The sequence below is a fragment of the Saprolegnia parasitica genome (genome assembly GCF_000151545.1).
Source record: "Saprolegnia parasitica CBS 223.65 unplaced genomic scaffold supercont2.10, whole genome shotgun sequence".
NCBI lineage: Eukaryota > Oomycota > Saprolegniomycetes > Saprolegniales > Saprolegniaceae > Saprolegnia > Saprolegnia parasitica.
This window is the reverse complement of record NW_012156404.1, coordinates 228,215-253,682: the sequence shown is the minus strand read 5'-3', so window position 1 is coordinate 253,682 and position 25,468 is coordinate 228,215. Positions and strand designations below refer to the sequence as shown.

The 25,468-nt window shown below is 59.9% G+C and overlaps 15 protein-coding genes across 15 annotated transcripts; 2 read left to right on the top strand and 13 right to left on the bottom strand.

The window, feature by feature from the left end:
* Positions 1-649: 649 nt before the first annotated feature.
* SPRG_03896 (TKL protein kinase) lies at positions 650-2,393 on the bottom strand (the record flags this gene model as incomplete). The annotated part of the gene is made up of 3 exons (XM_012342490.1): positions 650-1,581; positions 1,627-1,857; positions 1,904-2,393. 3 exons carry the CDS (start codon positions 2,391-2,393, stop codon positions 650-652), a joined length of 1,653 nt encoding a protein of 550 aa, XP_012197880.1.
* SPRG_03895 (hypothetical protein) lies at positions 2,394-2,682 on the bottom strand (the record flags this gene model as incomplete). The annotated part of the gene is made up of 2 exons (XM_012342489.1): positions 2,394-2,487; positions 2,540-2,682. The coding sequence occupies 2 exons, from the start codon at positions 2,680-2,682 to the stop codon at positions 2,394-2,396; spliced, it is 237 nt and encodes a 78-aa protein (XP_012197879.1).
* Positions 2,683-3,002: 320 nt separating this feature from the next.
* On the bottom strand, positions 3,003-4,135 carry SPRG_03894 (hypothetical protein; the record flags this gene model as incomplete). Its single annotated transcript, XM_012342488.1, has 5 exons — positions 3,828-4,135; positions 3,386-3,781; positions 3,271-3,336; positions 3,157-3,219; positions 3,003-3,105 (listed from the first exon to the last, which is right to left on the bottom strand). Exons 1-5 carry the CDS (start codon positions 4,064-4,066, stop codon positions 3,003-3,005), a joined length of 867 nt encoding a protein of 288 aa, XP_012197878.1. The 5' UTR covers positions 4,067-4,135.
* A 762-nt stretch (positions 4,136-4,897) lies between these two features.
* On the bottom strand, positions 4,898-6,610 carry SPRG_03893 (hypothetical protein). Its single transcript, XM_012342487.1, has 3 exons — positions 5,775-6,610; positions 5,281-5,729; positions 4,898-5,239 (listed from the first exon to the last, which is right to left on the bottom strand). The coding sequence occupies exons 1-3, from the start codon at positions 5,837-5,839 to the stop codon at positions 4,959-4,961; spliced, it is 795 nt and encodes a 264-aa protein (XP_012197877.1). The 5' UTR covers positions 5,840-6,610; the 3' UTR covers positions 4,898-4,958.
* A 386-nt stretch (positions 6,611-6,996) lies between these two features.
* On the top strand, positions 6,997-10,782 carry SPRG_03892 (hypothetical protein). Its single transcript, XM_012342486.1, has 2 exons — positions 6,997-7,250; positions 7,295-10,782. Exons 1-2 carry the CDS (start codon positions 7,248-7,250, stop codon positions 10,748-10,750), a joined length of 3,459 nt encoding a protein of 1,152 aa, XP_012197876.1. The 5' UTR covers positions 6,997-7,247; the 3' UTR covers positions 10,751-10,782.
* SPRG_03891 (O-phosphoseryl-tRNA(Sec) selenium transferase) lies at positions 10,771-12,618 on the bottom strand (the record flags this gene model as incomplete). The annotated part of the gene is made up of 7 exons (XM_012342485.1): positions 10,771-10,875; positions 10,927-11,416; positions 11,476-11,603; positions 11,655-11,716; positions 11,768-11,962; positions 12,039-12,185; positions 12,228-12,618. 7 exons carry the CDS (start codon positions 12,616-12,618, stop codon positions 10,771-10,773), a joined length of 1,518 nt encoding a protein of 505 aa, XP_012197875.1.
* A 533-nt stretch (positions 12,619-13,151) lies between these two features.
* Positions 13,152-14,353, bottom strand: SPRG_03890 (hypothetical protein; the record flags this gene model as incomplete). The annotated part of the gene is made up of 4 exons (XM_012342484.1): positions 14,024-14,353; positions 13,929-13,975; positions 13,343-13,870; positions 13,152-13,300 (listed from the first exon to the last, which is right to left on the bottom strand). The coding sequence occupies exons 1-4, from the start codon at positions 14,332-14,334 to the stop codon at positions 13,152-13,154; spliced, it is 1,035 nt and encodes a 344-aa protein (XP_012197874.1). The 5' UTR covers positions 14,335-14,353.
* A 4-nt stretch (positions 14,354-14,357) lies between these two features.
* SPRG_03889 (hypothetical protein) lies at positions 14,358-15,272 on the bottom strand (the record flags this gene model as incomplete). The annotated part of the gene is made up of 2 exons (XM_012342483.1): positions 14,358-14,888; positions 14,934-15,272. 2 exons carry the CDS (start codon positions 15,270-15,272, stop codon positions 14,457-14,459), a joined length of 771 nt encoding a protein of 256 aa, XP_012197873.1. The 3' UTR covers positions 14,358-14,456.
* Positions 15,273-15,654: 382 nt separating this feature from the next.
* SPRG_03888 (hypothetical protein) lies at positions 15,655-16,603 on the bottom strand. Its single transcript, XM_012342482.1, has 2 exons — positions 16,241-16,603; positions 15,655-16,190 (listed from the first exon to the last, which is right to left on the bottom strand). Exons 1-2 carry the CDS (start codon positions 16,472-16,474, stop codon positions 15,759-15,761), a joined length of 666 nt encoding a protein of 221 aa, XP_012197872.1. The 5' UTR covers positions 16,475-16,603; the 3' UTR covers positions 15,655-15,758.
* A 1,209-nt stretch (positions 16,604-17,812) lies between these two features.
* SPRG_03887 (hypothetical protein) lies at positions 17,813-18,633 on the bottom strand (the record flags this gene model as incomplete). Its single annotated transcript, XM_012342481.1, has 2 exons — positions 17,813-18,244; positions 18,295-18,633. 2 exons carry the CDS (start codon positions 18,631-18,633, stop codon positions 17,813-17,815), a joined length of 771 nt encoding a protein of 256 aa, XP_012197871.1.
* A 424-nt stretch (positions 18,634-19,057) lies between these two features.
* On the bottom strand, positions 19,058-19,968 carry SPRG_03886 (hypothetical protein). Its single transcript, XM_012342480.1, has 2 exons — positions 19,611-19,968; positions 19,058-19,550 (listed from the first exon to the last, which is right to left on the bottom strand). Exons 1-2 carry the CDS (start codon positions 19,941-19,943, stop codon positions 19,143-19,145), a joined length of 741 nt encoding a protein of 246 aa, XP_012197870.1. The 5' UTR covers positions 19,944-19,968; the 3' UTR covers positions 19,058-19,142.
* A 649-nt stretch (positions 19,969-20,617) lies between these two features.
* On the bottom strand, positions 20,618-21,428 carry SPRG_03885 (hypothetical protein; the record flags this gene model as incomplete). Its single annotated transcript, XM_012342479.1, has 2 exons — positions 21,092-21,428; positions 20,618-21,040 (listed from the first exon to the last, which is right to left on the bottom strand). The coding sequence occupies exons 1-2, from the start codon at positions 21,386-21,388 to the stop codon at positions 20,618-20,620; spliced, it is 720 nt and encodes a 239-aa protein (XP_012197869.1). The 5' UTR covers positions 21,389-21,428.
* A 250-nt stretch (positions 21,429-21,678) lies between these two features.
* On the bottom strand, positions 21,679-22,734 carry SPRG_03884 (hypothetical protein). Its single transcript, XM_012342478.1, has 2 exons — positions 22,229-22,734; positions 21,679-22,178 (listed from the first exon to the last, which is right to left on the bottom strand). Exons 1-2 carry the CDS (start codon positions 22,727-22,729, stop codon positions 21,738-21,740), a joined length of 942 nt encoding a protein of 313 aa, XP_012197868.1. The 5' UTR covers positions 22,730-22,734; the 3' UTR covers positions 21,679-21,737.
* Positions 22,735-23,515: 781 nt separating this feature from the next.
* On the bottom strand, positions 23,516-24,372 carry SPRG_03883 (hypothetical protein; the record flags this gene model as incomplete). Its single annotated transcript, XM_012342477.1, has 2 exons — positions 23,976-24,372; positions 23,516-23,923 (listed from the first exon to the last, which is right to left on the bottom strand). Exons 1-2 carry the CDS (start codon positions 24,330-24,332, stop codon positions 23,516-23,518), a joined length of 765 nt encoding a protein of 254 aa, XP_012197867.1. The 5' UTR covers positions 24,333-24,372.
* A 548-nt stretch (positions 24,373-24,920) lies between these two features.
* SPRG_19537 (hypothetical protein) lies at positions 24,921-25,466 on the top strand (the record flags this gene model as incomplete). Its single annotated transcript, XM_012342711.1, has 1 exon — positions 24,921-25,466. A coding segment is annotated over one exon (546 nt), but the record flags the coding sequence as incomplete, so codon positions are not given.
* Positions 25,467-25,468: the final 2 nt, after the last annotated feature.

Below are 25,468 nucleotides of genomic sequence, written 5' to 3'. Positions count from 1 at the left end.
ATTCCCAGAATGCCGGCTACTCGCCTCGACAGGCCAACGCGGCCCAGGAAATAGGTCAGCGAGCTGGGCCAGGTAGTAGTACGCTTCTTCTTCTTCTTCTTTGTATACGATACAAACCCCGCCGAGCAGAGAGCAGACTGCGTCGTCCGCGGAGCTCCATGGTGTCGTCGGGCGCACCGACAACCCTTTTCGTCATCACCCGTGGGTGCGTCGCTGGATGGCGATCCGCGAGGTTCAACCATTTGAACGAAAATTGCCGTGACCAATAATGGGAGATTGCCGTTTGCCGTTGAGCCATCTCATGTATCGTGGGCAGGTCGTGTCTGCTTCATCATGCACGGGAGGTGCCTAGAAGAGCCTTGCGGTACGGTGTCGTGTGTGCTTGGTTGCGCGGAAGCGACAGGGACAGCGCCTGGTTCGTGACTCGTCGCAAGAGGCTTTCTCAGTTGCAGAGGGCGCGACGACTAGCCACCGGGGGGTGCCTGTAGGTACAGTTGACGCGCGTACTACGGTTCGAGTAGCTTGCACGCAGTCGTGGCTTCTCGCACCAGGTTGACTCGACGCGGCAGCCGCGATCTACCGACGCCCGCACCACGCCTCCAATCGTAGCTCAACACGACAGAGCACACGTATACTATATAGCGATATCTTAGTACGACAAGCGCAGCTTGCGCAGCCAGTACTCCATTTGTACGGCCGATGGACGGTCCTCGGCGCAGTGGGCAAGACACTTTTTGGCCACGTCCTGCACGTCAATCGGGCACTCGACCGAGAACGTGGGCTGGAGCAAGTCGGCCATGACCAGCGTCGCAATCTGCTGGCTCGCGTCTTCCGCGTCGCCACTCTTGATCGTGTGTGCATACGGGTGGTGGCCCAAGTCGACTTCGCAAATGAGAATCCCAAAGGCGTAAATGTCGGCCTTCTCGGTCCACTCCTCACCCTTGAGCACTTCGGGCGGTGTTAAAAGCCGGTCGGGGACGAAGCGCGGCGGCTCGTGCTCGGCGTCCTGCGGCCGAAACCCGCTGAGCTTGGCGACATAGTCGTTGGTCAAGAGCACATGGCGTGCGTGGAGGTTCCGGTGCATGATCGCCGGCGCAAACGAGTGCAAACACACAATCGCGAGCGCAATGTCACTAACAAGCGAGAGCTTCGGGAGCGCGTTCGAGCTCCGCGGCATCCACTTGAAGAGCCGCTCGGCCGACGACCGCGACTGGTCGAGCGTGAGGAGGCGTCCGAGGTCACCTTTGGCCATGTGCTCGGAGAGAAAGCCAAACCCAAGCATGCCCTTGCGCAGATTGCTGCTCCAGACGGCGCCGATAAAGGTGACAATGTTTGGGTGGTCCAAGCGCGCGCGGAGCGTAATGACGGCGAGGAACGCGTCGGCTTGGGCCGCGAGCGCGCCGGCCGCGTGCGTGTCGGTCATGAGCGTCTTGAGCACGACGAGGCGGCCGTCAAACTCGGCCTTGTACAGCATCATGGTGCCTGGCACGGACGCATTCTTGTGCTTGCCATGGAGCGGGCCTAGAATCTGCACGTCGTTGAGCGGAATCCGGTGCTCGGCGAGGTCGCTCTCGAGCAAATCTACAACGTTCTCGTCCACGTTACCAGCAACGCGACACGTCGTACCCGTTTCAAAGCGCGAGAGACCCGCGGCCGACTCGGCGATGCCGGGAGTCGCTGTAAACTCAAAGCCCGCCATCGAGTCGAGCTTGCTTTGACGCGACCGGTTGGACGCGAAATCTTCGAGGAGCTTGGAGAGCGCTTTGGAGCGCACGAGCCGCTTGCGATACAAGACGACGACCGCGACAAGGACGACGAGGACGACGCCGGCGCCGACGCCGAAAAACCATCCTTTGCCTACGAGAAAGGTTGCATGGTTTCGCAATGGGAGATCGAGACGTACTGGACGAGACGACGTCGCTTCCCGCCGCAATGTACGTCGCATCGGGGCAAAACACGACCGTCGAGTTGCCCGCGAGAAGCTTGAGCTGCGACGACGTCGAGCAGTTGAGCGACAAGATCTGATCGGGCAGCACGAGGCCATTGGGGATCGCGCGAAAGAGTGTTGCGGTCGCGGTCGACAGCGGAAACGACGCGATCGGGTTCCCACGGAGATGCACGCGCGTGAGCTGCGGCGGGAAATCGCCAACGATCGAGACAATGCCGCACGATGTGAGGTCGAGCGACTTCAACTGGAACGGCAACAGTGACGCGTTGAGAAAGCCGTCCGTGACCGGGTTCCCCGACAGGTTTCTACTCGTGGCACTCAGAAAAAGAAGATCGGTGCCTCCATGCGCGTACAGATTGGTGACGTTGAGCGGCAGCAGATGGGGCGCGAGCTGCCATGCGAGGTTGTTGAACGAGAGGTCGCTACGCAGGATGGAGTATCGCATTTAGCAAAAGAACACCAGCAGCATGATGTACATTGCTTGGACACTGGACGGCAGGTTTGTCGGAAACGACGCAAGCTTGTTGCTCCCGGCAAGGCTACGCACGCGCAATTGAGAGGTCTGGTCCGACATGCTAAAGAGAAGAGTACATGGTCGTCACGTTGCTTGGGAACGTGCCGAGCGACGTGAGAGCGTTGTTTTGGAGCTTGAGAATCGCGAGTTTTCCGAGCTTGGAGAGGTCCGGCATCGTAGCGAGCTGGTTGAAGCCGAGGTCGCTACCCAAGAGGCGCATGAGAAAACTGCACCAACGAAGAATGCCCTACAGCTGCTCGAGGTTGGCGCCCAGCGACTCGGCCGGGAACGCCGTGAGCTTGTTGCCTGGCAGGATCCTACTCGACTCTTTATCATAATGATGCACGACGTGAACGCACAGGTTCTTGAAGCTCGACGGAAAGCTGCCGCGCACGGACGCGAGCTGATTGCTGAAGAGGTTTCTAACGGCAACGTCAACTTCACGACGACGCTGCAACGCAATACAAGGTGATGAGCTGCGGCGGGAGGCTCGATGCATCCAGCGTCGTGATCTGGTTGAACTCGAGGACACTAGGTGTGTCATGCATGAGACGCGGTCTTGAAAACAACGAGAGTTGCGTACAGGCTCCATAGCCCGGACGGTAGCTCGCCAATGCTCGTGATGGCGTTGGACGATGCGCGCCTACGCGTGACAGTGAGTCTCTGCATGGAATAATCACTTGGTCGAGCGCACAGCGCATTGAGATTTGTAGCTTGGATCTTGGCGATTGACGTCAGGTTGTTTTGAGAGACGTCCCTAAACGCAGTTTTTCTACCCTTGCCATGGCGACAACTACTGCCAACGTACATGACCATGAGCGAGCTGGGAAACTTGGTGCTGGCGAGATCTGTGAGCTGGTTCTTGGTCAAGTCCCTACCCCGATGCACGTGAGTCGCATCGTGGTTGATGCGCCGTGTCGCACAGGTTGGTGTAGGTGTTGTTCTTGTTGAAGTCCGAGGCAAGGTCCGGCCCAAGCGCCGTGATCCCGAGGCCACTCAGCACCATGGACGAGTTGACCGTGTAGTAGTCGTTGACGATATCGACGGCCTTGGTGGCGTCCGTCCACGGCGCGACGTTGCAGCTGGTGTCGTAAATGCAGTGGCGGGAGCTCGCGATCACGACGGCGCCGAGCTCTTGCTTGGACGACGCGTCGTAGCAAAAGAGACCGGTTTCCTGGATGCTCTTGGCGTTATTGAAGAAGACTGCGTTCTTGTACGTCTCTTGGTTGTCGCTGTAGACCTTGTTGAATGTATCGGAGACGCTATTGGAGACGTCTTGGCACTGGGACGTGCTGTACGAACACAGCCAGAGGTAGTTCCTACGGCGATAATGAGGCATGGCCGCCTCGGGAAAGCGGGCAGTACGTGAAGTTGCCATATTGGTTGCCGTCGCTTCCGGCGCACGTGTCGGTCTTGATGATTGGCTTGCAGCTCGATGGGTCGTAGGCGCACACGCGCTTGTTGTCGGGCGACGAGACGACAAATCCGCAACGCGCTGTGAGCGTCGTCTTGGCCACGCTGCAGCCGTCGGCCGCGGCTGTCGCAAGGAGGAGGCCAAGCACGAGCGCAATATTCCTCCACGTTGAGGGCTCTCGGAGGCGCATCGTCGTCGCCTGGACCTGGGAATCGTGCTGCTCCCGTTGTGTACCTCGTCGCCGGCTGCTCTGTACCTTTGACACGCACTTAGTCGGGCTGCACGTGGTGCGTCGTGGGGGGCCTACCAAAACGTCGTCGTCGTTTGCAACCTCGACTTTTGGGAAGTAGCCACCATGCTCTGCACCAAGCTGGCCACCAAGCACGCTGTACGTATATCGGTATCCAGGGCCAATATGGTCTCACACGACGCTATTGCTGTACTCTATGCGACGTTGCTATTGGAATTGGATGTATTTGAGCTCGTTCCACCAAAAAGCTTTTTATTATGGGCCTGGGGCCAGCGTTTGGGTGGCGCCTGCCTCTGGACAAGTGTAGGTCCGCAAAGCAAGAGACTTACCTCAGGAGGTCTTATACCTACCATCTTCACGCTGCTCTCACAGCGTAACCATGTTAAAAATGATGTGGAAGGAAGGAATAGCATGCGACTCTCTACCTGTCGAATTACAAATGAGAGTGGGCACGTACACTTGGTCGACCTTGCTTGATTAGCTCGTTCGATTGGGCTGTGGCAGACGTTGGACTGTCGTCGAGTCGCCATGGACGGACGTTGGGTGGGTCCTATCGTCAACGGCGAGAGATCCAGCCTCGCACTTAATCGATCTCAATTACTCACCCGATGGCCTTTTTGACAGAAAGCACGTGGTGCTCGGGTCTATGCACCTCGTTGGATCGCGTCGGCGGCGTCAACGGCTGCGTCGACAGTGCACGTCGTGTAATACTCTGAGCGCGGATCGCTGACCAGATGTGAGCACCAGAACCACGCGACCAGACTACCAATGGGCAGACCAAGGGGACTCATTGAATTAGACTCGTATCAACCCACGCTGTTTTGAGATTGAGTTATATCGCGACGCCAAAATCGTTGCGCTTCGGACCTGGCCGCAGCGTCTTGTGCTGAAAGGTGCCAGGCGGCACGGCCGTCGCGGGCACCTTGCGGAGGCAGAAGAACGCAATCTTGGGCGTCTCTTTCTTCTCGCGGATCTCGAAACCCACGCGCGTCAAGATAGCTTCGAAATGATCGACCGTCATGTAATTCGAGTTGGTCAAGCAGAGCAGCGGCAACATGAGGAAGAAGTGGCCGTCGTCCTTGAGGTGGCGCCACGTACGCTGGAGCATCTCGCCTATTTTAGTGTGAGAAGCCGATGTGATGGCGGTGACAGACCTCGCTTCTCGGGCGTCGGGACGCAGTTGATGACCATGCTCGAGACCACGACATCAAAGGTCTTTGTGAACGGGACGTCGAAAAAGTCGAGCTGCTGGATCTTGGCGTGGCGCGCGATGAGGTCGATCGCCTGCACGTTGAGCCACGGACACACGAGGAGCTGCGTGTTGATGGCGCCGACCTCGAGTACCTCGAGCGGCGGCTGCTTCTTGCCCGGGCGGAGGCCGAACTTGGTGAGGAGCGAGAAGACCCACTTGCTCGTGCGATGAAAGCTCGTCGAGAGAATGCTCGCGTCTTGGTACACTTGACGACCGCCGAGGTCCTTGAGCCGTTGCTCGAGCTCTGCCTGGCGCGCCTTGGCCTCGTCGTCCTTGGTCGCGTCCTGGAGCCGATTAAGCTCGTGGGTCACGCGGTGGAACTCTGTTGTGATCTCGCGGGCGCGCCGGCGGCTACATGCAGCATAAGATGATGACGCAATCCATTCGTCCACGCACCTCTTGACAGGCGGCGGCCCAATCGGCACCTTGCGCAGCTTGGACTTCTTCTTGCTCGGCGCCATTGCTTCTGGCCGAGACCTCGTTTGATTGGATGTGGCGGATCCGGATAAAGCGCCGCATACGGCGTGTCAAACAGACTCGCACCGCGACAGAGAGATTCACGGCTGGATTCCCAGCACGATCGAGAGCTCATGCCTCATGCCGCAAGCTCGTACCAGCTGCACCAGCCGTCGATACGGAGAGAGCTAACCAAGTCGCATTACTATGCGCAAGCGAAGGCGGGACCCGAGGCAAATCAAGCCCAGCGTCCGTGGGTTAATAATGCTTTGGCTCGTTGCATTCTACGGGCGACTCGCGTCCATGCCGTACAACATGGCGGAGGCTAATATGCTCTGACATGGCCATAGCTCTGAACATGTGCGCTCCTATGGGCGAAAAGCGAATGCGTGGAGACGCTCCGACCTACTTGTGCCAGCATCGCTGTGCGTCGATCGACGTAGGCCGGCGCCTATTGCACCGACGTGACGAGAGCTTGATGGCCAAGACAGTGGGGCTTGACGTGCTGTAGCAAAACCAAGCCTTTGAAGCAGCGTCGCGCCATAGCCAAGCTGGCAGTCGTTCGAGGCACACAGTTTTCTTGTAGTCGCCAACGCACGGTTGCGGTCGCACGAGCAAGCTGTCAGCCAACGGCCATTGCTGTAGGCGGCGGTAGGCGCGCCATGGTCCTCGCGTCAGCCAGCAAGACTTACCGCGAGTCGGGTGCATGGGCTTGGCCATCACCGCTTGGCGTCCGTGGGTCTCGTGGCAGCTTTGCTTTGTCGTCGACGGCGTCCTTCTCGAAGTGTCGGCTGGTCTGGCGTATCTTCTGAAGCTCATGGAACAATCCTCCGGTTGATGTGGATCAAGGTCGGTTAGGAAAACCAGATTCCCGTCACGATTCGCTCTTCAAAATTACATACGAAACGCAAGGTTCGTGGGCACGACATAAAAATGGCGCGGGCTCCAAAGACGGCAATTGACGCCCATATCCGTTCTCCGTATCTCCTAAGGTGTATTGCGTCATCGTCGATCCCCTTCCCTTTTTAAAAACCGTACTGATATTGAAGGAAATGTAAGCACAGGTTAAAAAATGCAACTTGAAGCTCCCGGGCACCTCGTGTCGGGTAGGCGCCCCAGTACACGGCGGAGCGGTGGTGTGGGCTTGTGGTTTATTTTGCAAACGTCGCCACGCTTCGGTAACCTAATGGGAGAAGCCATGACCGAAGCCACTACCGTCGTCCCCGCCCCGCAAGTCGACGAGCCGTCCACGGTCTCCGTGCACGTAGAAGGCCCCGGCGCCAAGGACAGCATCGTGCTCGAGCACGTGAGCCCGCTCGACACGGTCATGACGCTGCGCCAAATGATCGCCGAGTTCCCGGTCTTGGCCCACCACACGTGCTACCACTTGGAGCTGCAAATCCCGGACAACCAATGGTATGGTGTGCAATGCAGCGGCTTGCACTGACAATGACACGTAGGATTCCGCTCAACGACTTTATCGAGTTGGGCGACTACCTCGCGGCGTGGGACGAGACGACGACGTCGTTCAACGTGCGCATGATCCACGACCGATACGACGTCCGGAAGGTCCGCGCGCAGGTCCGCCGCTTCCGCGACATCATGGCCAACCGCCGATCCCGCAGTCGGCTACCGCGCTCGCGCCCAAGAAGACGATCGAAGAGAAGAAGCTCACGCCCAAGCAAGAAACAGACAAGCAGCTCAAGCTGCTCAAGGACATTCACAGCAAGCTCGAAGGCCTCGTCGTGCCCGTCGAGCCGTCGCTTGAGACCTTGTACCAGCCCGTCGCGCTCAATGGTGCCAAGAAGGCGACGGAGGCGGCAAAGAAGGAGCAGCCGAAAAAGTCCAAGGGCAAGAAGAAGGCCGACACCAAGGCCAACAACAACAACCATGCGACGCCGGAGGAAACGCCGCTGGACGCGACGTTGCCCAAGTGCATTGAGAGCATCGTTGTCTCGGGCTTCAACCCGCCGCCGGGCCCGCGCAAGCTCGCTGGTGACCTCACGTACCTTGAAGTGACGCTCACGGACGGCTCGGTGCACCAGATCACGGCGCACGTGGCCGGGTTCTACATCAACAAGAGCACCAAGACGTCGTTCGACCCGCGGCCGGTCGCGAGCCACCACCACTTGCTCCTCGACGTGCTCTTGGCCGCGTCGCCCGTCTTTGCTGCCCAGTATGCGAAGCTGCTTGCGGTGGCGGCGGCGTGGGCGACGGCCGGTGCCTCGTCGGTCGAAGCCATGGTGCAGGCCTCGGCCGGCGCGCAGTCGCTGGTCTGGACGACGCCTGTCAACGACTCGGCGCATGCATTCGACGCCAACCGCGCGCAGGACGACTTGAGCGTCGGCATTGACGAGCGTGGCGTCATCCGCGACTGGAACGAAGAGTACCAATGCGCGCGCGAGCTCCCGAACGCGACGCTCCGCGAGCAGATTGTGCGGTCGCGCGTGCTCTTCAAGATCATGGCCGAGTTTGCGGACGCCGCGACGGCCGGTGCGATCGCGATCGTCGACGGCACGATCCCGGCCATCAACCCGATGGACGACGAGTCGGCCTTTGTGTACGTGTACAACCACATCTTCTTTTCGCGCGCGGTCGAGGGCCAGAAGCACGTGGCCACCGACGCGGATAACAACCACGAGAACGCGTACTCGTCGGCCAACCACGACCTCCAGGGCGTCAAGGCCTACAACGCCGCGGACGTCACGGGCCTCCACACGCTCGCGACCGTCGTCGTCGACTACCTCGGCGTGCGCATCATTGGCCAGAGCATCATCCCTGGCATCCTCCAGGGCGAGGCTGCCTCCAAGCTCGTGTACGGCTCGGTCGACGGCGGCAAGACGATCGCGTCCAACCCCGAGATGCATGCGATGATGCAAAAGGCGGCCGAGACGCTGCTGCTTGCCGAGCGCACGGTCGCGCCGTCCGGTGGCAGCGACGAGGCGCCGTCGGGCGAGGCCGGCTCGGCGCCCGTCGCGCTCTGTGGCCCCGTTGAGGCCAAGGGCATTCTCGGCTCGGACAACCGCCACTACATTCTGGACCTGGTCCGCATCACGCCCAAGGACTACACGTTCTACAACCCCGAGAGCGACACGGTGACCGAGGCGTCGCGCGCGTCGCTCCTCGCGGACGCGGACGCTGGCAAGTACACGGCGCTCCTCCGCCCTGAACTCGTCCAGCTCTATGCGCGCTGGAAGGCCAACCAGGCCAAGCAAGCGGCCAAGAAGACCACCGACGAGGACAAGGCGGACGAAGCCAAGGCGGACGAAGCCAAGGAGGACGAAGCCAAGGCGGATGACGAGGAAGTGGAGGCTGCGAGCTTGCGCTTCAACGCGAACGTGCTGATGCCGTATGCGTCGTCGACGGACGCGGCGATTGCGGCGGACGACGAGGCGGTCGCCAAGGACGCGGCGGCGTACCTCCAGACGATGGTGATTCCGGCGTTCGTGGCCGACCTCCGTCGCGGCGCCATGTACCCGGTCGACGGTACCGCCTTGACCGACATGCTCCACGCGTGCGGTATCAACCTCCGGTACCTCGGCAAGATCGCGTCGCTCTGCGCGAGCTTTGAACCGCACGTGTCCAAGTACGTGGCCGAGATCCTCGAGGTCGAGATGATTGCGCGCTCGCTCAAGCACATTGTGTCGCAGCTCTTTCTGTCGCACCCGTGGTTGCGCACGACGCCCGGCAGCGTCCTCCTCCAGGTGCTCAACGCGCTCCTTGGTGCGCCGCGCCCGACGACGGCCACAACCATCGAAGCGTTGACGGCCAACGTCGCGGCCTTGAGCCTTTCGCCGGACGCGATCCCGGACCTCGATGCGACGTCGCTCTGGGCGCGTCTCACGGCCGATGTCCAGACGCGCTTTGGCTACACGCTCCGCTTCTGGCCGGCGGCTTCGCCCAAGAAGGCCAAGAAGGGCAAGAAGGAGGCGCCGGAGCTCGTGCGCGCGCACAAGACGCCGCTCCTCCGCCGCGTGTGCCAGCGCCTCGGCTGGCAGGTGGCGAGCCGCCAGTACAACTTTGACGCCGAGTACCCGTTCGCGGCCGACGACGTCACGGGCGTCGTGCCGGTCGTCAAGACGTCGGCGCCCGCCCACGCGTTTGTGCAGGCTGCGTCGCTCATCGAGCGCGGCCGGTACCTCCTCAGCCAAGGCGTGCTCGCACCGGCGTACGAGATGCTCCAGGACGCCTCGTCGCTGCTCTACCAGGTGTGCGGCGGCAGCCACGAAGACGCGGCGCTCGTGTGCGCGTCGACGGCCACGGCGCTCTACCACGCGGGCGACGTCCCGGGCGCGATCGCGTCCCAGCGCCGCGCGCTTGGCCTCTACTCGCAGCTCAAGGGCCTCGACTACTACGACACGGCGTTCGCGCACGCCAACCTCGCGCTGTACATGCACGCGAACGCCGAGACGGCGCAGGCGGTCGCGCACATGACGCGGGCGATCCAGATCCTCGAGGTCGCGGCCGGCCCGCACTACCCCGAGACGAGCGTCCTATACTACAAGCTCGGCATGATGTGCCAGGACGTGGGCCACGTTGCGCTCGCGCTCACGTGCCACCGCGAGGCGCTTCGCCGCGGCGAGCTCGACCGTCTCCAGGCCGCCGGGACCCTCCACGCGATGGCCATGGCGTGCGTGCTCGTCGGCGGCTTCCGCGAGGCGCTCGCGTACGAGCAAAAGGTGCTGAGCCTGTACACCGAGGTGTTTGGCGAAGAGGACCCGCGCGTCGTCGAGTGCCGCAAGTACATTGAGACGTTCACGGAGCGCGCGGTCGCGGGGGCCAAGGGCCGGCAAGAGCTGGACGCGGCCGCGGCGGCTGACGCGATGGCCGACGCGCTGGCGGAAGAGTGGGCCGTCGAGATCCGCCGCGACGAGAAGAAGGCGACCAAGACGTCCAAGGCCAACAAGAAGAAGTAATCCGAGTTGCGTAATAGAAGCTAGACGACAACGTTCGGTGCGTTCTTCTTCTTTAGAGCATTGGCCGACTTGGCGTGGAAGTCGCCGAGAGTCTTGTTGAGCCGCGCGATGAAGACGTCGATTTCCTATCATTGTATCAACTTGATACTTTTGTGTGGAAATATCGAGTCTCGTACGTCTTGGGTCATGCCAATCGCGCAGGCCGCCGAGAGGTACGCGGTCGGGTACGTCGCCGAGTGCGCGCCAAAGCCCTCAAACGCGTGGCCCACGATCGTCGCGCGCGATGTGCCGGTGACGACGCTAGCGTCAGAGGGCATCGCACTAGGTTTACAGAGCAATATGGGTACCGCGTGCCCGAGACGCCGCGCGAAAAGAGCATCGAGCCGAGGAACGTCGCGTCGTTGCCGCCCACGTGGCTCAATGTCAAGCAAAACGAAATCTACACAAGATTCGGTCGGACGCTGGGGACGGACGTGTCGACAATGTGTACATCGTTGTGCCGCGTGACGAGGACGCGTTCGCCGTGGGCCGTCGCGACCGACGTGAGCGCCGCGGAAAAGTAGGGCACGAGGCGCTTGCGTTCGTCCAGAAGCGCCTTGTACCCGCGTCGGCCAAGGTGCAGCATCGTAATGAAAAGGTCCAGCGCTGGCGCGTTGCTCGCGCGGCCTACACGCAGCGTCATGACGCATGGCCATGGAGGAGGAGGAGGATGGGATGCGATCGACCTGGGTACATCTTGCCGATCGCTTGTACAAAGGCCTGAGGTGACTGAGATGACGGCGCCACCGACGGGCACGAGAAAGTTCTTGTCCGTGCTCTGGATGCACGCGTCGACGCGCCCGAGCCGAAATGCCTACGCAACCCTAGCCTCGTCGTCGTTCTCTAGCGTTCAATAAATACGTACTTGATTCACGAGGTGCGTGCACTTGGACGACTGGAGTCCGTAGGCATTGTTGATGACGTGCCCTAGTTGTACAATGCATATTGAACATGGAGCAAGTGGTGAGGAAGTGGCACCAATATCGTATTGCCGGCAGAGCTGCGCGATCTCGTCGACGCGGTCGTAGCCGCGCGGCGCAAAGCAGCTCGTGGTCGAGAGCACGCACAGAATGTTCTCGGGCCCGAGTTCGCGCATCTTGGCTTCAAGCGCTGCGAGGTCCGTGCGCAGCTCGTCGCCGTCCAAGACGTTCTCGATCACAACGGGCTCGAGGCCTACGTGCGCAGACAGCAACCACAAAGTTGACAGCTGGCAATTGTACCGGCGGTGACCATGGACTTGAAGCATGACTTTTGGCAATGCGCGGCCAGAGCACGTAGCGCTTGGTGTGCGGACGGCCTGGCACGCGCGCCTGCGCCTGCAGCGTCAGCATCGCAAAGAGCAGTGCCATGCCCGTGGCCACGGGGAGCACGATTGCGCTCTTGGCATTCTTGATGCCTAGTTACACTATGAAGTCGCTACATGGAATGCGGCGCCTACCAGCGAGGTGGAGCATGTCGAGGACGAGGCAGTTGGTGAGCTGCACGAGGAGCGAGGATCCTGCGGCCTTGGGCTGGACCGCGCAGATGTCGCCCGATCGGCCGACACCGTGGGCGAGGTGGAAGCAGCGATTGCGCACGAGGCTGCTCGCAACGCGGGCCTCGCGCTCGCCCGCGCCTGCGTTGTGGGCAAAGTTGTTGCTGTCCATTTGGGCCAAGTCGTTGAGCAAGACCTGGATGCTGAGGTCGTCCCAGCCGTCCTCTGGGAGCTTGCGCTGGGCGAGGAGCGCCGTGAGCTTCTTCTCGTGGCTCTTGAGCGCGTCGCTGCCCTGGCGAATGTACGCGGCGTCGACAAAGTCCGTCGCGAGCTTCTGGTTGACACTGCTCTGCATTTTCCAAAAGACGGCAAAAAGACGGCAAATTACGGGAGATACGTTTGTCCCACAAAGTGTGTAACACTATTTACGGTCGAGTGGGACAAACTCATCGACCGCGTCGCGCGCAACGACAGCGTGAAGAACCGCCAGGAGGCTCATGGACCCGGAGCCCATGCGTCGGCGCGAGACGATGTGGCGGAAGAAGCGCGTGATGGTCATGGCCGCCACCTCCCGCCGCTTCCCGCCCACACCGTTGGCGACCGCGTCCGTGCATACGATCATCGCAACCGCCCATCCGGGTACGTCATGCGCGCCAGCGTCGCGTTGGCGCTCGAGAGGATTCCGCAGTTCTGCATCATGAGCTCAAGGCACGTGATGAGGTCGAAGACGGCGGTGTTCTCCTCTATCGGCCGATGAGCTCTGGTGGCCAAGCCCCGACCCTTGTACCTAGCACGGCGCTGGCGAGCGTCGTTTGGCACAGCGGTAAGAGGCCCTCTTGCTTGGCTGCGTGTTGCAGTGTCACTAGCCCATGGATCATACGTGCGATCCTACTTCTGCGTCGTACCGTCGACGAAGCAACACAGCAGGAGGACTTGGGCGCCGGCGCGGCAGACCTCGAGGTTCTCGCGGTTCAAGCGCATGGCACCCACGATGGCTTCAATGCCGCTGCGGTCGCCGACGACGCTCACAAGCACACCTACAAGCGTATTACGACAGCCGTTGCTCTCTCGGTGCCTACTGCGCGTGTGCTCAAAGAGGGCCGCGAGCACATCGCAGGCGCTCGTAACAAGTCCGTGGTGGCTCTCGAAGCGGTCGACGGCCTTGATGAGCGCCGTGACGAAGCGCACGAAGGTTCCTTGCAGATCATCTACCGTTTGCATCAGACACCGTCGACTGTAGCGTGCCGTACTCGCAGCAGTGTCGGGGGCGAGGAGCGTAAGCCGCGCGTAGAGCGCCTCTCCTGCGCGAATGCCCCAGCGCTCAAGGTCCACGTGCTCGACGAACGACTCCATGCGTCGTACGAGCACTTGCCACGTGTCGAGCACAAGGTCGTAGTCATGGAGGTCGCTTGACGCCCGTGACGCGGCCTCGTCGTCGCTGCTACCGCTGTCGTCGTCGTCGTCGCCATGGCGCAAGAGATGCACAATGGCGCTGGCACAGCGACTCGCCACGTATACATCCAAAGCGTAGTGCTGCAGAAGCTCCAAGAGGGCGCGGAGACCGGCGCGCCGCGCTGCAAACACGACGTCCTTGGTCGTATCGACGGCTAGTGCAGCGTCCATGATCATCATACTACTACTGGGATGGCGCATGGCAGCTCGTACTGATCTCGATGCGCCGGAGGAACTGGGAGCAAGGACCACTGTAAGGACTACACACGCATCATCATGATGGTGAACCAAAGCAGTCGATGACCGACGTAGGAGACACTGCGCGCAGCTGGACGACGTAGCCGACCAGCGGCCGGCGATAGGATGGTGCCAACGAGAGTGGCACTTCGACCACGTACGAAAGTCCGCTGCGATGCGCTTCGAGGTTCTCGATCTCGTGCGTCTCGAGCACGACGTCGTCGGCCATACATGCACCATCGACGGGCGGCGGGCGACTGAAGAAGCCGGTGACATCGATCGCGATCGAGTCCATGGGCGCGTCGTCGGCGGGCCACTGGACGCGAAGGGCCCAACTTTGCGCCACCCGATAGCACACCAAGGTCGGTGCTGGAAGCGCCATTCAAAACAATGTCCTTTCCTGTGGTAGGATGGATCGCCGCCGTTACGTACGACCACCGGTTTCAGTATTGGATTAAAAGATCGATTAAACACGTAGAATGACGAGGGACATGTATAGAATGACTAGGGTAGCTCCAAGATCGAGTCGTCGACGACGAGCTCGCCGGTTGGGCGCAGCGCCGAGCTCTGGAGCGCAAGCTGCGACTGCGTAATGTCCTCGAGAAGGTTGACGGCCGCGAGCACTGTATTCGCGCTCGAAATGAGCTCCTCAACGAGCCCCGTCGTCTTGCTGATGTAAAAGTGGCTCACCATTTGCACTTGGATCACACGGCCGAGGAGATGCTGCACCGTGCTTTCGTCGGCGCCAACCAAGTTTGGGTAGAGGGTCGCAACTGAGCGCCGCGAAAGCCGTAGCGAGAGGAGCCCTATCGTCTTGACGACGACATCGTCGTCCGTGTCGACGACGACGTTGACGTGTTCGAGGCGCAAGTGGTGCGCGTCAAAGAGCGTCGTGTAAAAGTGCAGCTGCTCGAGAAGCTTGGTGGCGCCATCGACCTGCGATGTATGAGTTTAGATAGAGGCGAGAAGGTAGACACCTACCCGCGTATCGCCCATGACGACGAGGTTGGGCGACATGGCGCTGCGCAGATAGGCGCGCTGCGTCTCGATGGCCGCGGCCTGCAGCCCGTGTTCGAAGAGGGTATAGTAGTCGTGCGCGACGCGGGTCGCGCGTTCGTGGACGACACAGACCCCCTGCGCCATGCGGAGTTCGTTCGTAAGCGCGTCGTTGGCGCAGCGCAGAGCGAGGACGTCGTGCTCGAGGCGGGCATGCGCCACCTTCTTGCGCTGGCGGTACCGGCGCTGGTTGGTCTGGCTGCGTTGGCGGTACCGCACCTCCCGCTCGTCCAGAGTGCGGCCCAAGATCGCTTGCAGAAACATCGAAAGTATGATCTGGCGAGTAATAAACGCTCAAGATAGCACGATCGGTCCGAACCGTCGGGTGGCTCCGATTGGTCCGTGCCACTGACGCCTCCCTTGCTCGCAAAGCGTAATCAAAGCCACCTCTCGAGAACACAGTCCGTGGACATGCAGCCACCTCATAGTGCAGCCACCAGCCATTGTAGCACACGGAGGTCGAGGTTCGGACGACTTGATGTGCGATCAGTGCCATTGTACAAGGCTCCATAACGCTAGCGCTCAGCAATCACGTCGCAATTTGATGACGCGATCGGGGGCTTCTTCAAGGCGTCTTTTACTTTAATGTTGCCGTGTCTGGTTTGGTCAACGCCACCACAATGTTACCGGTACGTCATCCCGCCAAGGTCGGTGCTGGAAGCTCCATGCAAAAATGGTCTTTCCCGTGGTAGGATGGATCGCCGCCGTTACGTATGACCATCGGTGTGGTGTTGGATTGAAAGAGAATGACTAGGGTAGCTCCAAGATCTTATCGTCGACGTAGAGCTCGCCGGTTGGGCGCAGCGCCGAGCTCTGGAGCGCAAGCTGCGACTGCGTAATGTCCCCGAGAAGGTTGACGGCCGCGAGCATCGTGTCGGCGTCCACCACGAGCTCCTCGACGAGTCCCGTTGTCTTGCTGATGTAAAAGTGGCTCACAACGCGCACTTGGAGCACGCGCCCGACGAGACGCTGCACAGCACCCTCGTCGGCGCCGACCAGGCTTGGGTAGAGGGTCTCAATTGAGCGCCGCGATAGCCGTAGCGAGAGGAGCCCTATCGTCTTGACGACAACGTCGTCGTCCGTGTCGACGACGACGTTGACGTGTTCGAGGTGCAAGTGTTGTGAGTGAAAGAGCGTCGTGTACAAGTGCTCTTGCTCGAGAAGCTTGGTGGCGCCATCGACCTGCGATGTACTGTATGAGTTTATATGGAGGCGAGAAGGCAGACTCCTACCCGCGTATCGCCCATGACGACGAGGTTGGGCGACATAGCGCTGCGCAGATAGGCGCGCTGCATCTCTATGGCCGCGACCTGCAGCCCGTGTTCGAAGACGCTATAGTAGCCGTGCGCGACGCGCGTCGCGCGTTCATGGACGACGCAGACCCCCTGCGCCAAGCGGAGTTCGTTCGTTTGTGAGCGCGTCGTTGGCGCAGCGCAGCGCGAGGACGTCGTGCTCGAGGCGGGCATGCGCCGCCTTCTTGCGCTGGCGGTACCGGCGCTGGTTGGTCTGGCTGCGCTGGCGGTACCGCACCTCCCGCTCGTCCAGAGTGCGGCCCAAGATCGCTTGCAGAAACATCGAAAGTATGATCTGGCGAGTAACAAACGCTCAAGATAGCACGATCGGTCCGAACCGTCGGGTGGCTCCGATTGGTCCGTGCCACTGACGCCTCCCTTGCTCGCAAAGCGTAATCAAAGCCACCTCTCGAGAACTCGGTTTGTGGACATGCTGCAGCCTCTCGTTATAAAGTGCAGCCGCCAGCCGTGTTAGCACATGGAGGTCCACGTTCGGACGACTTGATGTGCTATCAGTGCCATGCGGCAAGGTTCCATGTACAAGGTTCTATGACGCTAGCTCACATCAATCACATCACAATTTGATGACGCGATCGTGGGCTTCTCAAAGGCTGGTACAGGAACAGGAACGTTTTACGTGGGGTGCCAACCAGCATACCAGGGGGCTCGTGTCTCTATACGGACAACTCATTGGCTATAATTCCAGAACCTTTGTCCAATCAAACGCCGTTAAGGTTGTCTCAGCCAATCGCATTGCGCAGAACATGTCCTGTCAAGTGCGATTTTGTAGTCTCTTTTAAGTGCTGTCAGATGTGGAGCATTACTGTATACTTGCTCCCGGTTTATTAAGTACGACGCACTTATCAGGGCTAATCACTTTCTTCCTCATAGCCGCACCTAATATAGCCTCTCAGCACGCGTTGAATATCCGGACAGCGGAACCGTGCGGAGACCACCGTCATGGCAAGGACGCCTCCTAGTACCATGGGGCCTAATGGGAGGCAGGTGGAGCCTCGAACGGTGTACGAGGTGGAGCTCTTCCAGGAGCGGCAAGCGCAGAGGAAGCAAGAAACCCGAAGGAAGGCAAGACTCGCGAAGCGTGAGCAAGCCACCGCAGCGACCTCATCGACGGAGGCCAACTCGACTCATGACGAAGAACTAGGTGACCCAGATGACCCAGGTGCGATGCCACATTGATGACTGCAACAAGCGACGACGGCGCGTTGGCCCGGAAAAGTCAGGGTAGCAAAGGTCGCGCGTTGACTTTTGTCTAGGCCAACGCGCCGTCGTCGCAAATACCGGTAAACAACGCTTCGCATTCAAAAGTTTTCTACCAGCTCACCCCGCACGGGACCTGTTACTTTAATGTACCGGTACGTCATCCCACCAAGGTCGGTGCTGGAAGCGCCATCCAAAACAATGCTCTTTCCCGTGGTAGGATGGATCGCCGCCGTTACGTAAGACCATCGGTTTGAGGTTGCATTGAAAGATCGATACATACATGTAGAATGACTAGGGTAGCTCCAAGATCGAGTTGTCGACGACGAGCTCGCCGGTTGGGCGCAGCGCCGAGCTCTGGAGCGCAAGCTGCGACTGCGTAATGTCCCCGAGAAGGTTGACGGCCGCGAGCATCGTGTCGGCGTCCACCACGAGCTCCTCGACGAGTCCCGTTGTCTTGCTGATGTAAAAGTGGCTCACAACGCGCACTTGGAGCACGCGCCCGACGAGACGCTGCACAGCACCCTCGTCGGCGCCAACCAGGCTTGGGTAGAGGGTCTCAATTGAGCGCCGCGAAAGCCGTAGCGAGAGGAGCCCTATCGTCTTGACGACGACATCGTCGTCCGTGTCGACGACGACGTTGACGTGTTCGAGGTGCAAGTGTTGTGAGTGAAAGAGCGTCGTGTACAAGTGCTCTTGCTCGAGGAGCTTGGTTACACCGTCGACCTGCGATGTACTATATGAGTTTATATGGAGGCGAGAAGGCAGACTCCTACCCGCGTATCGCCCATGACGACGAGGTTGGGCGACATAGCGCTGCGCAAATAGGCGCGCTGCATCTCTATGGTTGCGGCCTGCAGCCCGTGTTCGAAGGCGCTATAGTAGCCGTGCGCGACGCGGGTCGCGCGTTCATGGACGACACAGACCCCCTGCGCCAAGCGGAGTTCGTTTGTGAGCGCGTCGTTGGCGCAGCGCAGCGCGACGACGTCGTGCTCGAGGCGGGCATGCGCCGCCTTCTTGCGCTGGCGGTACCGGCGCTGGTTGGTCTGGCTGCGCTGGCGGTACCGCACCTCCCGCTCGTCCAGAGTGCGGCCCAAGATCGCTTGCAGAAACATCGAAAGTATGTTTTGGCGAGTAACAAACGCTCAACTTAGCGCGATCGGTCCAAAATGTCGGGTGGCTCCGATTGGTCCGTGCCACTGACGCCTTCCAATTCAACTTGCACCTTGCTCGCAAAGCTCTACGATAGCCACCTCGCGAGAGCACACTCCGTGGACGTACAGCGTACATGGCATTGCAGCCACCTTATAGTGCAGCCACCAGCCATGTAGGAGGGATCGCGCATGGCGTGAAGCATGATGAGGTCGAGGTTCGGACGACTTGATGGGCGATCAGTGCCATACTGCTAGGTTCCATGACGCTACCGCTCAGCAATCACGTCGCACTATGATGACGTGGGCATCTTCAAGGCGCTTTTCCTTCGATGTGCTAGCAAGCGACCAACCACCCACCCCTCTCGCGCACACGCGCGTTCGTCCACCCAAGATGATAACGTGACTTTATGGATTTGCAAAAAAACGCAGTTTCACTGTGCTTCGGCGCGCGCCACTGCTCTGTTTTCCGCTCACAAGTTGAGCCTGGCGGTCGCTTCGTAGCGCGACGACTCGAGCGCTATCGCTGCGTCCGAGACGTTGCCGAGCAGCGTGATCGCGGCCGTGGTGATGTCGGCGTCGACGGTAAACGTGTGGACGGCGGTCGTGTCCTTGTACATGTAGAAGAGCGCGTGCATGGGCACGCGGAGCATCTTGCCAATGAGCGACTGCACGAGCGGCTCGTTGACCGCAATCAAGTTTGGGTAAATGGTCGCAATCGAGGCGCGGGAGAGTCGGAGGTGCAGCGTTGTCCGGGCCTGGACCACGATCTCGTCGTCGGTGAGCGCGATGGTCTCGGCGCCGTCGCACACGTGCGTGAAGGACGCAAAGACCTTGGTGTAGAAGCCCCACTGCCGAAAGAGCATCGACATGCCATCCGCCTACGCATGCCAAGTCTGAGCCAAGGGTGATGCTTTGTGATGGGCGACAAGCATGGTGACCTCGCCCATGAAGCTAAAGTCAGGCGACGTTGTGCAGTACAGGAAATGCAGCTGATCCTTGTATGCAGCCTGGCCGGGGTCGCTAAAGCCGTGCTCAAAGACGCTAAAGAACTCGCGCGCGACGTTGGCGAGGCCGGCGAACGTCGGCATCGGCGGCGGCAGCGCCAGCGTATGGCTCGTGAGCTGGTCCTCGAGCTGCGCGACGTGCACGCGGAGTCGGATGACCTTGTCTTGCAGCTGCGTCTGCGACTCTTTCTTCTTGGCGCGGTACTTTTGCAGGCTGCGCTGGCGCGCTGGCACGGCAGGCGCAATCGAGGCCTCGGCCTTGGCCATCGCACGTGTCAAACTGGCGACCGCGTTACGGCTTGGATCATCATCCCCTTTGTAATTTTAGCCAATCAGAGCGCGCGATAATGCTTGTCGTGGCATGACATTACCGTGCCTACAGCCACGAGCTGCTACAACCGCAGCATGCTGCCAGCCACTCGGCAAGAGGCTCGATGACGAGAGCTAGCATTTGCCACCTCTGGCCTGGCAAACTGTCGTTGACAAGCACGATGTTGTTCCCTGGCCCCTGGCCATTCGCTCCCTACTCCGTGCGCCGTATCCGGTCGGTCTTGCCGGGCTTGCTTTGCACGGGGCCGCCCTTGCAGCAGCTGCGTCCACCCTGACGTACGTTAAAGTATCGTTGAAGCTACTACCTGTCTTTGCATTGACCTCGTGCAAAGACGGGTGCACAATCGGCTTTACATGTTTATCGGGTCCCTGCTGTGTACATTAGCAACCACTCCGATCTTATGCCCGGCACTTAGCTCGTCGCGCTGTGGTGCCATCTCTTGACACGTCGCTGGTTGCTCTCCGTGACGACCCTTGGTGTGCACGCTACCTGGTCCCTCGCACAATCTCGAATCACTACCACTAACGCTCCTCGCTGAAGCACTGGCCAAGCCTCACGAGCGCATTAGGAAGTCAACCATATCTGTATAATTCCGATCTTATGCACAGCGTTAATTGGTCGGGTCGACAGCGATCTTGGCCGTTGTCTGCAGCCGCGAGTGTTCGAGGGCGCGTGCAGCAGCTTGCACGTTGTTTTCGAGCAGCTGCAGTGCAGCGGCCGCGACGTCCGCTTCGATCGAGAAGCGTTGAATGCGGGACGTGGCCTTGTTGACGTAAAAGACGCAGAGCATGGGCACGACCAAGTCGCGCCCGACGAGCCGATCGAGGGTCGCATCGTCGTCGCTCAAGCTGGGGTAAATCGTCGTCATGGAGACCCGCGAGAGGCGCAGGTGCATCGTGGTGGGTGCGCGCACGATCACGTCATCGTCCGTCTCGAGGCGGATGACGCCGGCGTGCAACGCGACGACGCGACTCGACGCGAACGTTTGCTCGTAGACCGCCCACTGCCGAAAGAAGACGGCGGCGCCGTCCGCCTACACAAGTAGATAGCTCCAGACCCATCACCAAGCCTTTCTATGGCCTACGTCGTCCATAAAGGCAAAGTCGGGTGCGGTGACGCTATGGAAAAAGGCAAACTGGTTCGTGCGGCCGGGTGGCGGCTGCACGCCGACCTCAAAGACGCGAATGAACTCGCGCGCGGTGCTCATCGCGGCGTCATAGGACCGCACTTGGGCCGGAAGGAGCCGCGCCCGAAGAGCCTCGAGCCGCCGCGTGTCCTCGGTCAAGTGCGCGACTGCAGTAACGAGCTCGAGCTGCGATCGCTGCTTCTTCTCGCGGTACCGCCGCTGCGTGTCGCGATGGCGCTCGCGTGCCTCGGGCATCTTTCTCTAAGTGAGCACCTTGGAGCGACTGACCAATTCATTCCAAACGCCGTTATCGGATCACATCGGCCCACTGGCCACATGTCGGAGAGGAACTTAGATCTTAACTTGACAACCGCACAAATTGGCGTGATATGCAACCACGCGGCCGATGCTGCTGGTCCAGGTGTTTCCAAGGCCTACGACATGACGGTCCTCGTTCAAGCTTTGACGAAAGAGGCTTGTATGGGAAGCGCCATCATCTTGACCCGTAAGCCTCCACACAACACCAACGACCTAAACAGCAAAAGACGGCTGGGTAAATAGAGTGATGTGATTCATTGGTAGACACTCAGCTTGACTGCAATCCTTAGCGCAACACGGCATTGTACGGAGGCCGCGCTGGCAGAGAGATCTCGGCGTTGGCGTGAAGCCGGGTCTTCTCGAGGGCCACGAGACTTTCCTGGACGCTACCCACGAGGTTGGACGAGGCCGACGCGATGTCGGCCGTGGTTGAGAGCGTATGCACCATGTGCGTCTCCATGTTGACGTAAAAGTGCGTTAAAATCGGCACGTGCAAGAGGCGCCCGACGAGCGATTGGACAAACGGCTCGTTGGACGCAACTAAATTGGGGTAAATGGCTTCGATCGATGCGCGCGAGAGCCGCAGGTCAAGGACCGCGAGGGCCCTCACAATGACCTCGTCGTCAGCGTCGACAAGCACGTCAAGACGGTCGCACTGCATGTGCAGCGAGTCAAAGAGCGTCGAGTACAAGTCGAGCTGTTCAAAAAGCTTGTGCACGACTCCGTCCTACGCCACTTCGTCTCATGCGTTCCATCCATGTTCGCGCGGGTCCGTACCGAAGTCTCCATGAATTGCAAGTCCGGCGCCATGACGCTTCTGAGAAAACCAGCCTGCGCCTCGTACAACGGGTGCCATGCACTACGGAGGCCGTGCTCAAACACGCGGAAATACTCGACCGCAATGTTCGTGGCCACAGTCGTCGAGATGGGCGGCCGCGCGACGGCGGCTTGGTGCGACTGGACCTGCGCGGTCAGTGTGCACACGTCGCGACGCAGCGCGTGCACGTGGCCCTCGAGCGCTTCGAGTGCTATCTTCTTTCGGGACCGATACCGGCGCTGGTTGCGCTGGCTTCGGGCTCGCTGCCACGCCTCGTCTTCGTCCGTCCGGACGGGTCGTGTCCGGCGAGGCACCACGATCGCGGCTGTCCGCTCCGTCATTATGTCCGTTGAAAAATGCTTCTGTTTTTCGCAACGAGCACGATGACGTGTGACATGGTGTGAATAACGTGTCGGCGTTCGGTCGACAATCCAGAGTCCAGACTTGGAACCCTCGGACATGGTGCACATTTGAGATTGTGGGAAACCACGCGCGAGGACAAAGCCGCCGTAAAATGCTCCTGCACGCCGGGGCCCAGCTCCTGCGCCCAGGTGCAAAGTGCACGAAACGGCTTGAGACACCGCCCGTAACGGCCAGCGTTTCGTCGGAAAGCTCCACAAATTTGCAATCTGGCACGGCGAAGCAACGAGTCGGCTGCACGGTACTGGTGTATTACGAGCATGGGAAATAGTAAGCCCTTGATTACGACGCACGAGACACGAAAACTGAAACGTCGATTCATACGACGTGATTGGATCGTCCGGTTAGCAGGCACAGCGTGCCTTACGCGATCGTCACCAGCGCGAGGGGAGGTATAAAGGCATAAAGGACCTGTTTCGTGCTGGGACGTGATCGATTATTTGTGCATTTTAGCACGCGTGTTTTGCTCGAGCTCGTTCGAGAGCACTGCAGATTGCACTGGAAAGGTCGTGTGGGTCCAAACCTAAAACGCGTTTAAACTGAGCAAGGATTTTCGCGCGATGCGTTGGGCGTCGGTTGGTCTTCAACAGCATGTTCACCGCCACGGATCGGGGCGGTGATCCGATTTGGATGGGGCGTGGAACCTCGTTCATCTCGCGTCATCATGGTGCTTTCGATAACGTCTGCCATGCGAAGACGGTGGGAGCTTTTCGAGCTGGCTCGTCGCTCTACTACTGTTGCTGCCCATAGCTGCTTGGGTGCTAGACCTGCGCACAATCGATGCTTGTGGACGACACAGCGAACGCAGCCGAATATATGCATGCGTATTACACTTGCATAACGTTCAGCTCTGCGTTCGGCCGCAGCGGTGATCGCTCGAGGGCGGCTATGCTAGAGCGGAGGTCACCCAAGAGCTTAAACGCGGCGACAACAATGTCGGCGTGCGTTGTCAACGTGCGCACTTGGCCCGTTGCCGCGTCGATATAAAAATGGACCGAGATCGGTACGAGAAGGTCACGCCCAGTCAAGACCGCCGCGTCCGCCGGCGGCAAGGCCGGGTAAATTGTCTCGATGGCTGTCGGCGAGAGCCGCAGTTGCAGAGTGAGGTGCGCATGGACGACTTCTTGGTCGTCGGCCATGATGGGCGCCTCGACGTGGAGCTCCGTGAGCTGCATCGCTGGGAAGACCCACGAGTAGACGTCGCACTGCTGCACGAGTTTGGCCAAGCCGTCCACCTACGCACCCGCAAGTGTGCATTGGTGCTTACTCAGATGGAAGAGGTCATACCTTGTTGTCCATGAAGGCCAAGTCGGGTGCCATCACTGAGCGCAGGAACGCGACTTGCTCGAGCCCGGCGGCGCCCGTCGCGCGGCCGTGCTTGAAGACCGTGTAGCACGTGTGCACGAGGCGGGCGCTGCCATCGCTTGTGAGCTTCGGCGCCGATAAGACTACCAGCTCCTCTTGCAAGCGCTGCCATCGCCGGTGCAGCTGGTCGACGGTCGCGCGGAGGTCGACGACTTGGCCCTCGAGCTGCCCGACAAAGCGCTTCTTCTTTTGGCGGTAGCGCTGCTGGTGGACCTGGTTGCGAAGTCGCTTGAGCTCGATGGCGTCGCTGGGCGCGGACAAGACGCGGTCGAGATCCATGCAATTGGGACTAATATTGACACTGGTCCTGCAACCTCCGCGCTGCTTTCGAAAAAGGGAACATATTAATATTGCCGGTGCAGAGACACGGGTCTTTTGACTCGTTTGACCTCAGGTCAAATACGTTTTTCGCGTTAAATGCCAGCCCCAGGCATCCGGATAGAGCAGTGCCGTTGTTGTGTACCGGTAGTTGAAGTCGTTCAAGAGTAATGATCGCACGGTCGGGCACATAGAGAAGCGCCGTTCTCGTCATCGCTTCTCAGATCACGGGATGATGATGTTTGCGAATTGAGCCGAAAATATAGACGGAGGTTGGAACGATATGAGAGAGCTACTGGTACTTGAGCGACCATCGCATCTCATCATCGTGGTTCCGTACTCACTTGCGGTTCATTTTCATTTTTAGAGAATATGTGTGGACGATGCCGGCGCCAAGCCTCTTATGCTTTGAGCTAAAGTCACCCACCGCGCCACACCCGATTTATGGCTTAGCCCCAAAGCGTGCCTCTCGTCGCATAGTGCTAGTACAGTCTACACGTCATGTCATGCTGGTCCATCATGTCGTTCACAGACTGCCGTTGACTGTTGATGAGCTGGCATGGAGGGCGCCCATGCACTGACGTGCTTCAATTGGACGCACAGAGAGTCACTGATATTGATGGGTTAGAATGGAATCCTACGGAGAAACCGAGGTTGCTCGATGAAAACGAGATAAGAATGAGATATGGCACGTGGGCCCTGACGCCAACAAGTCTGGCGGGCCTTGACAGCTTCCATCGCCGGCAGCTGCGTCGTCTTCTAGGCATCTTTTACCCGAACACGCTCGGCGACGTCGCGCTCTACAAGCGCTGTAAGAGTGTGCCGCTGAGTGAGATCGTCGCCCGCCAACGCTGGCGCCTGCTGGGCCACGTGCTGCGCCTGAAGAAAGACGTCCCTGCCAACATTGCCGCCGCCCGCTTCTTTGCCGCTCCCGAGGCGCCCCGTTTTCTAGGCCGCACCAAGATCACGTTGCCGATCGTCCTGCACCGCGACCTCCAGTCGTTGACGCCGCCTCAGTCGCTGGCGTCTCTCGAGGACCTCAACAAACTGCGTAGCTTTGCCGCCGATCGCGACGCCTGGAAGGAATCTACGGAACT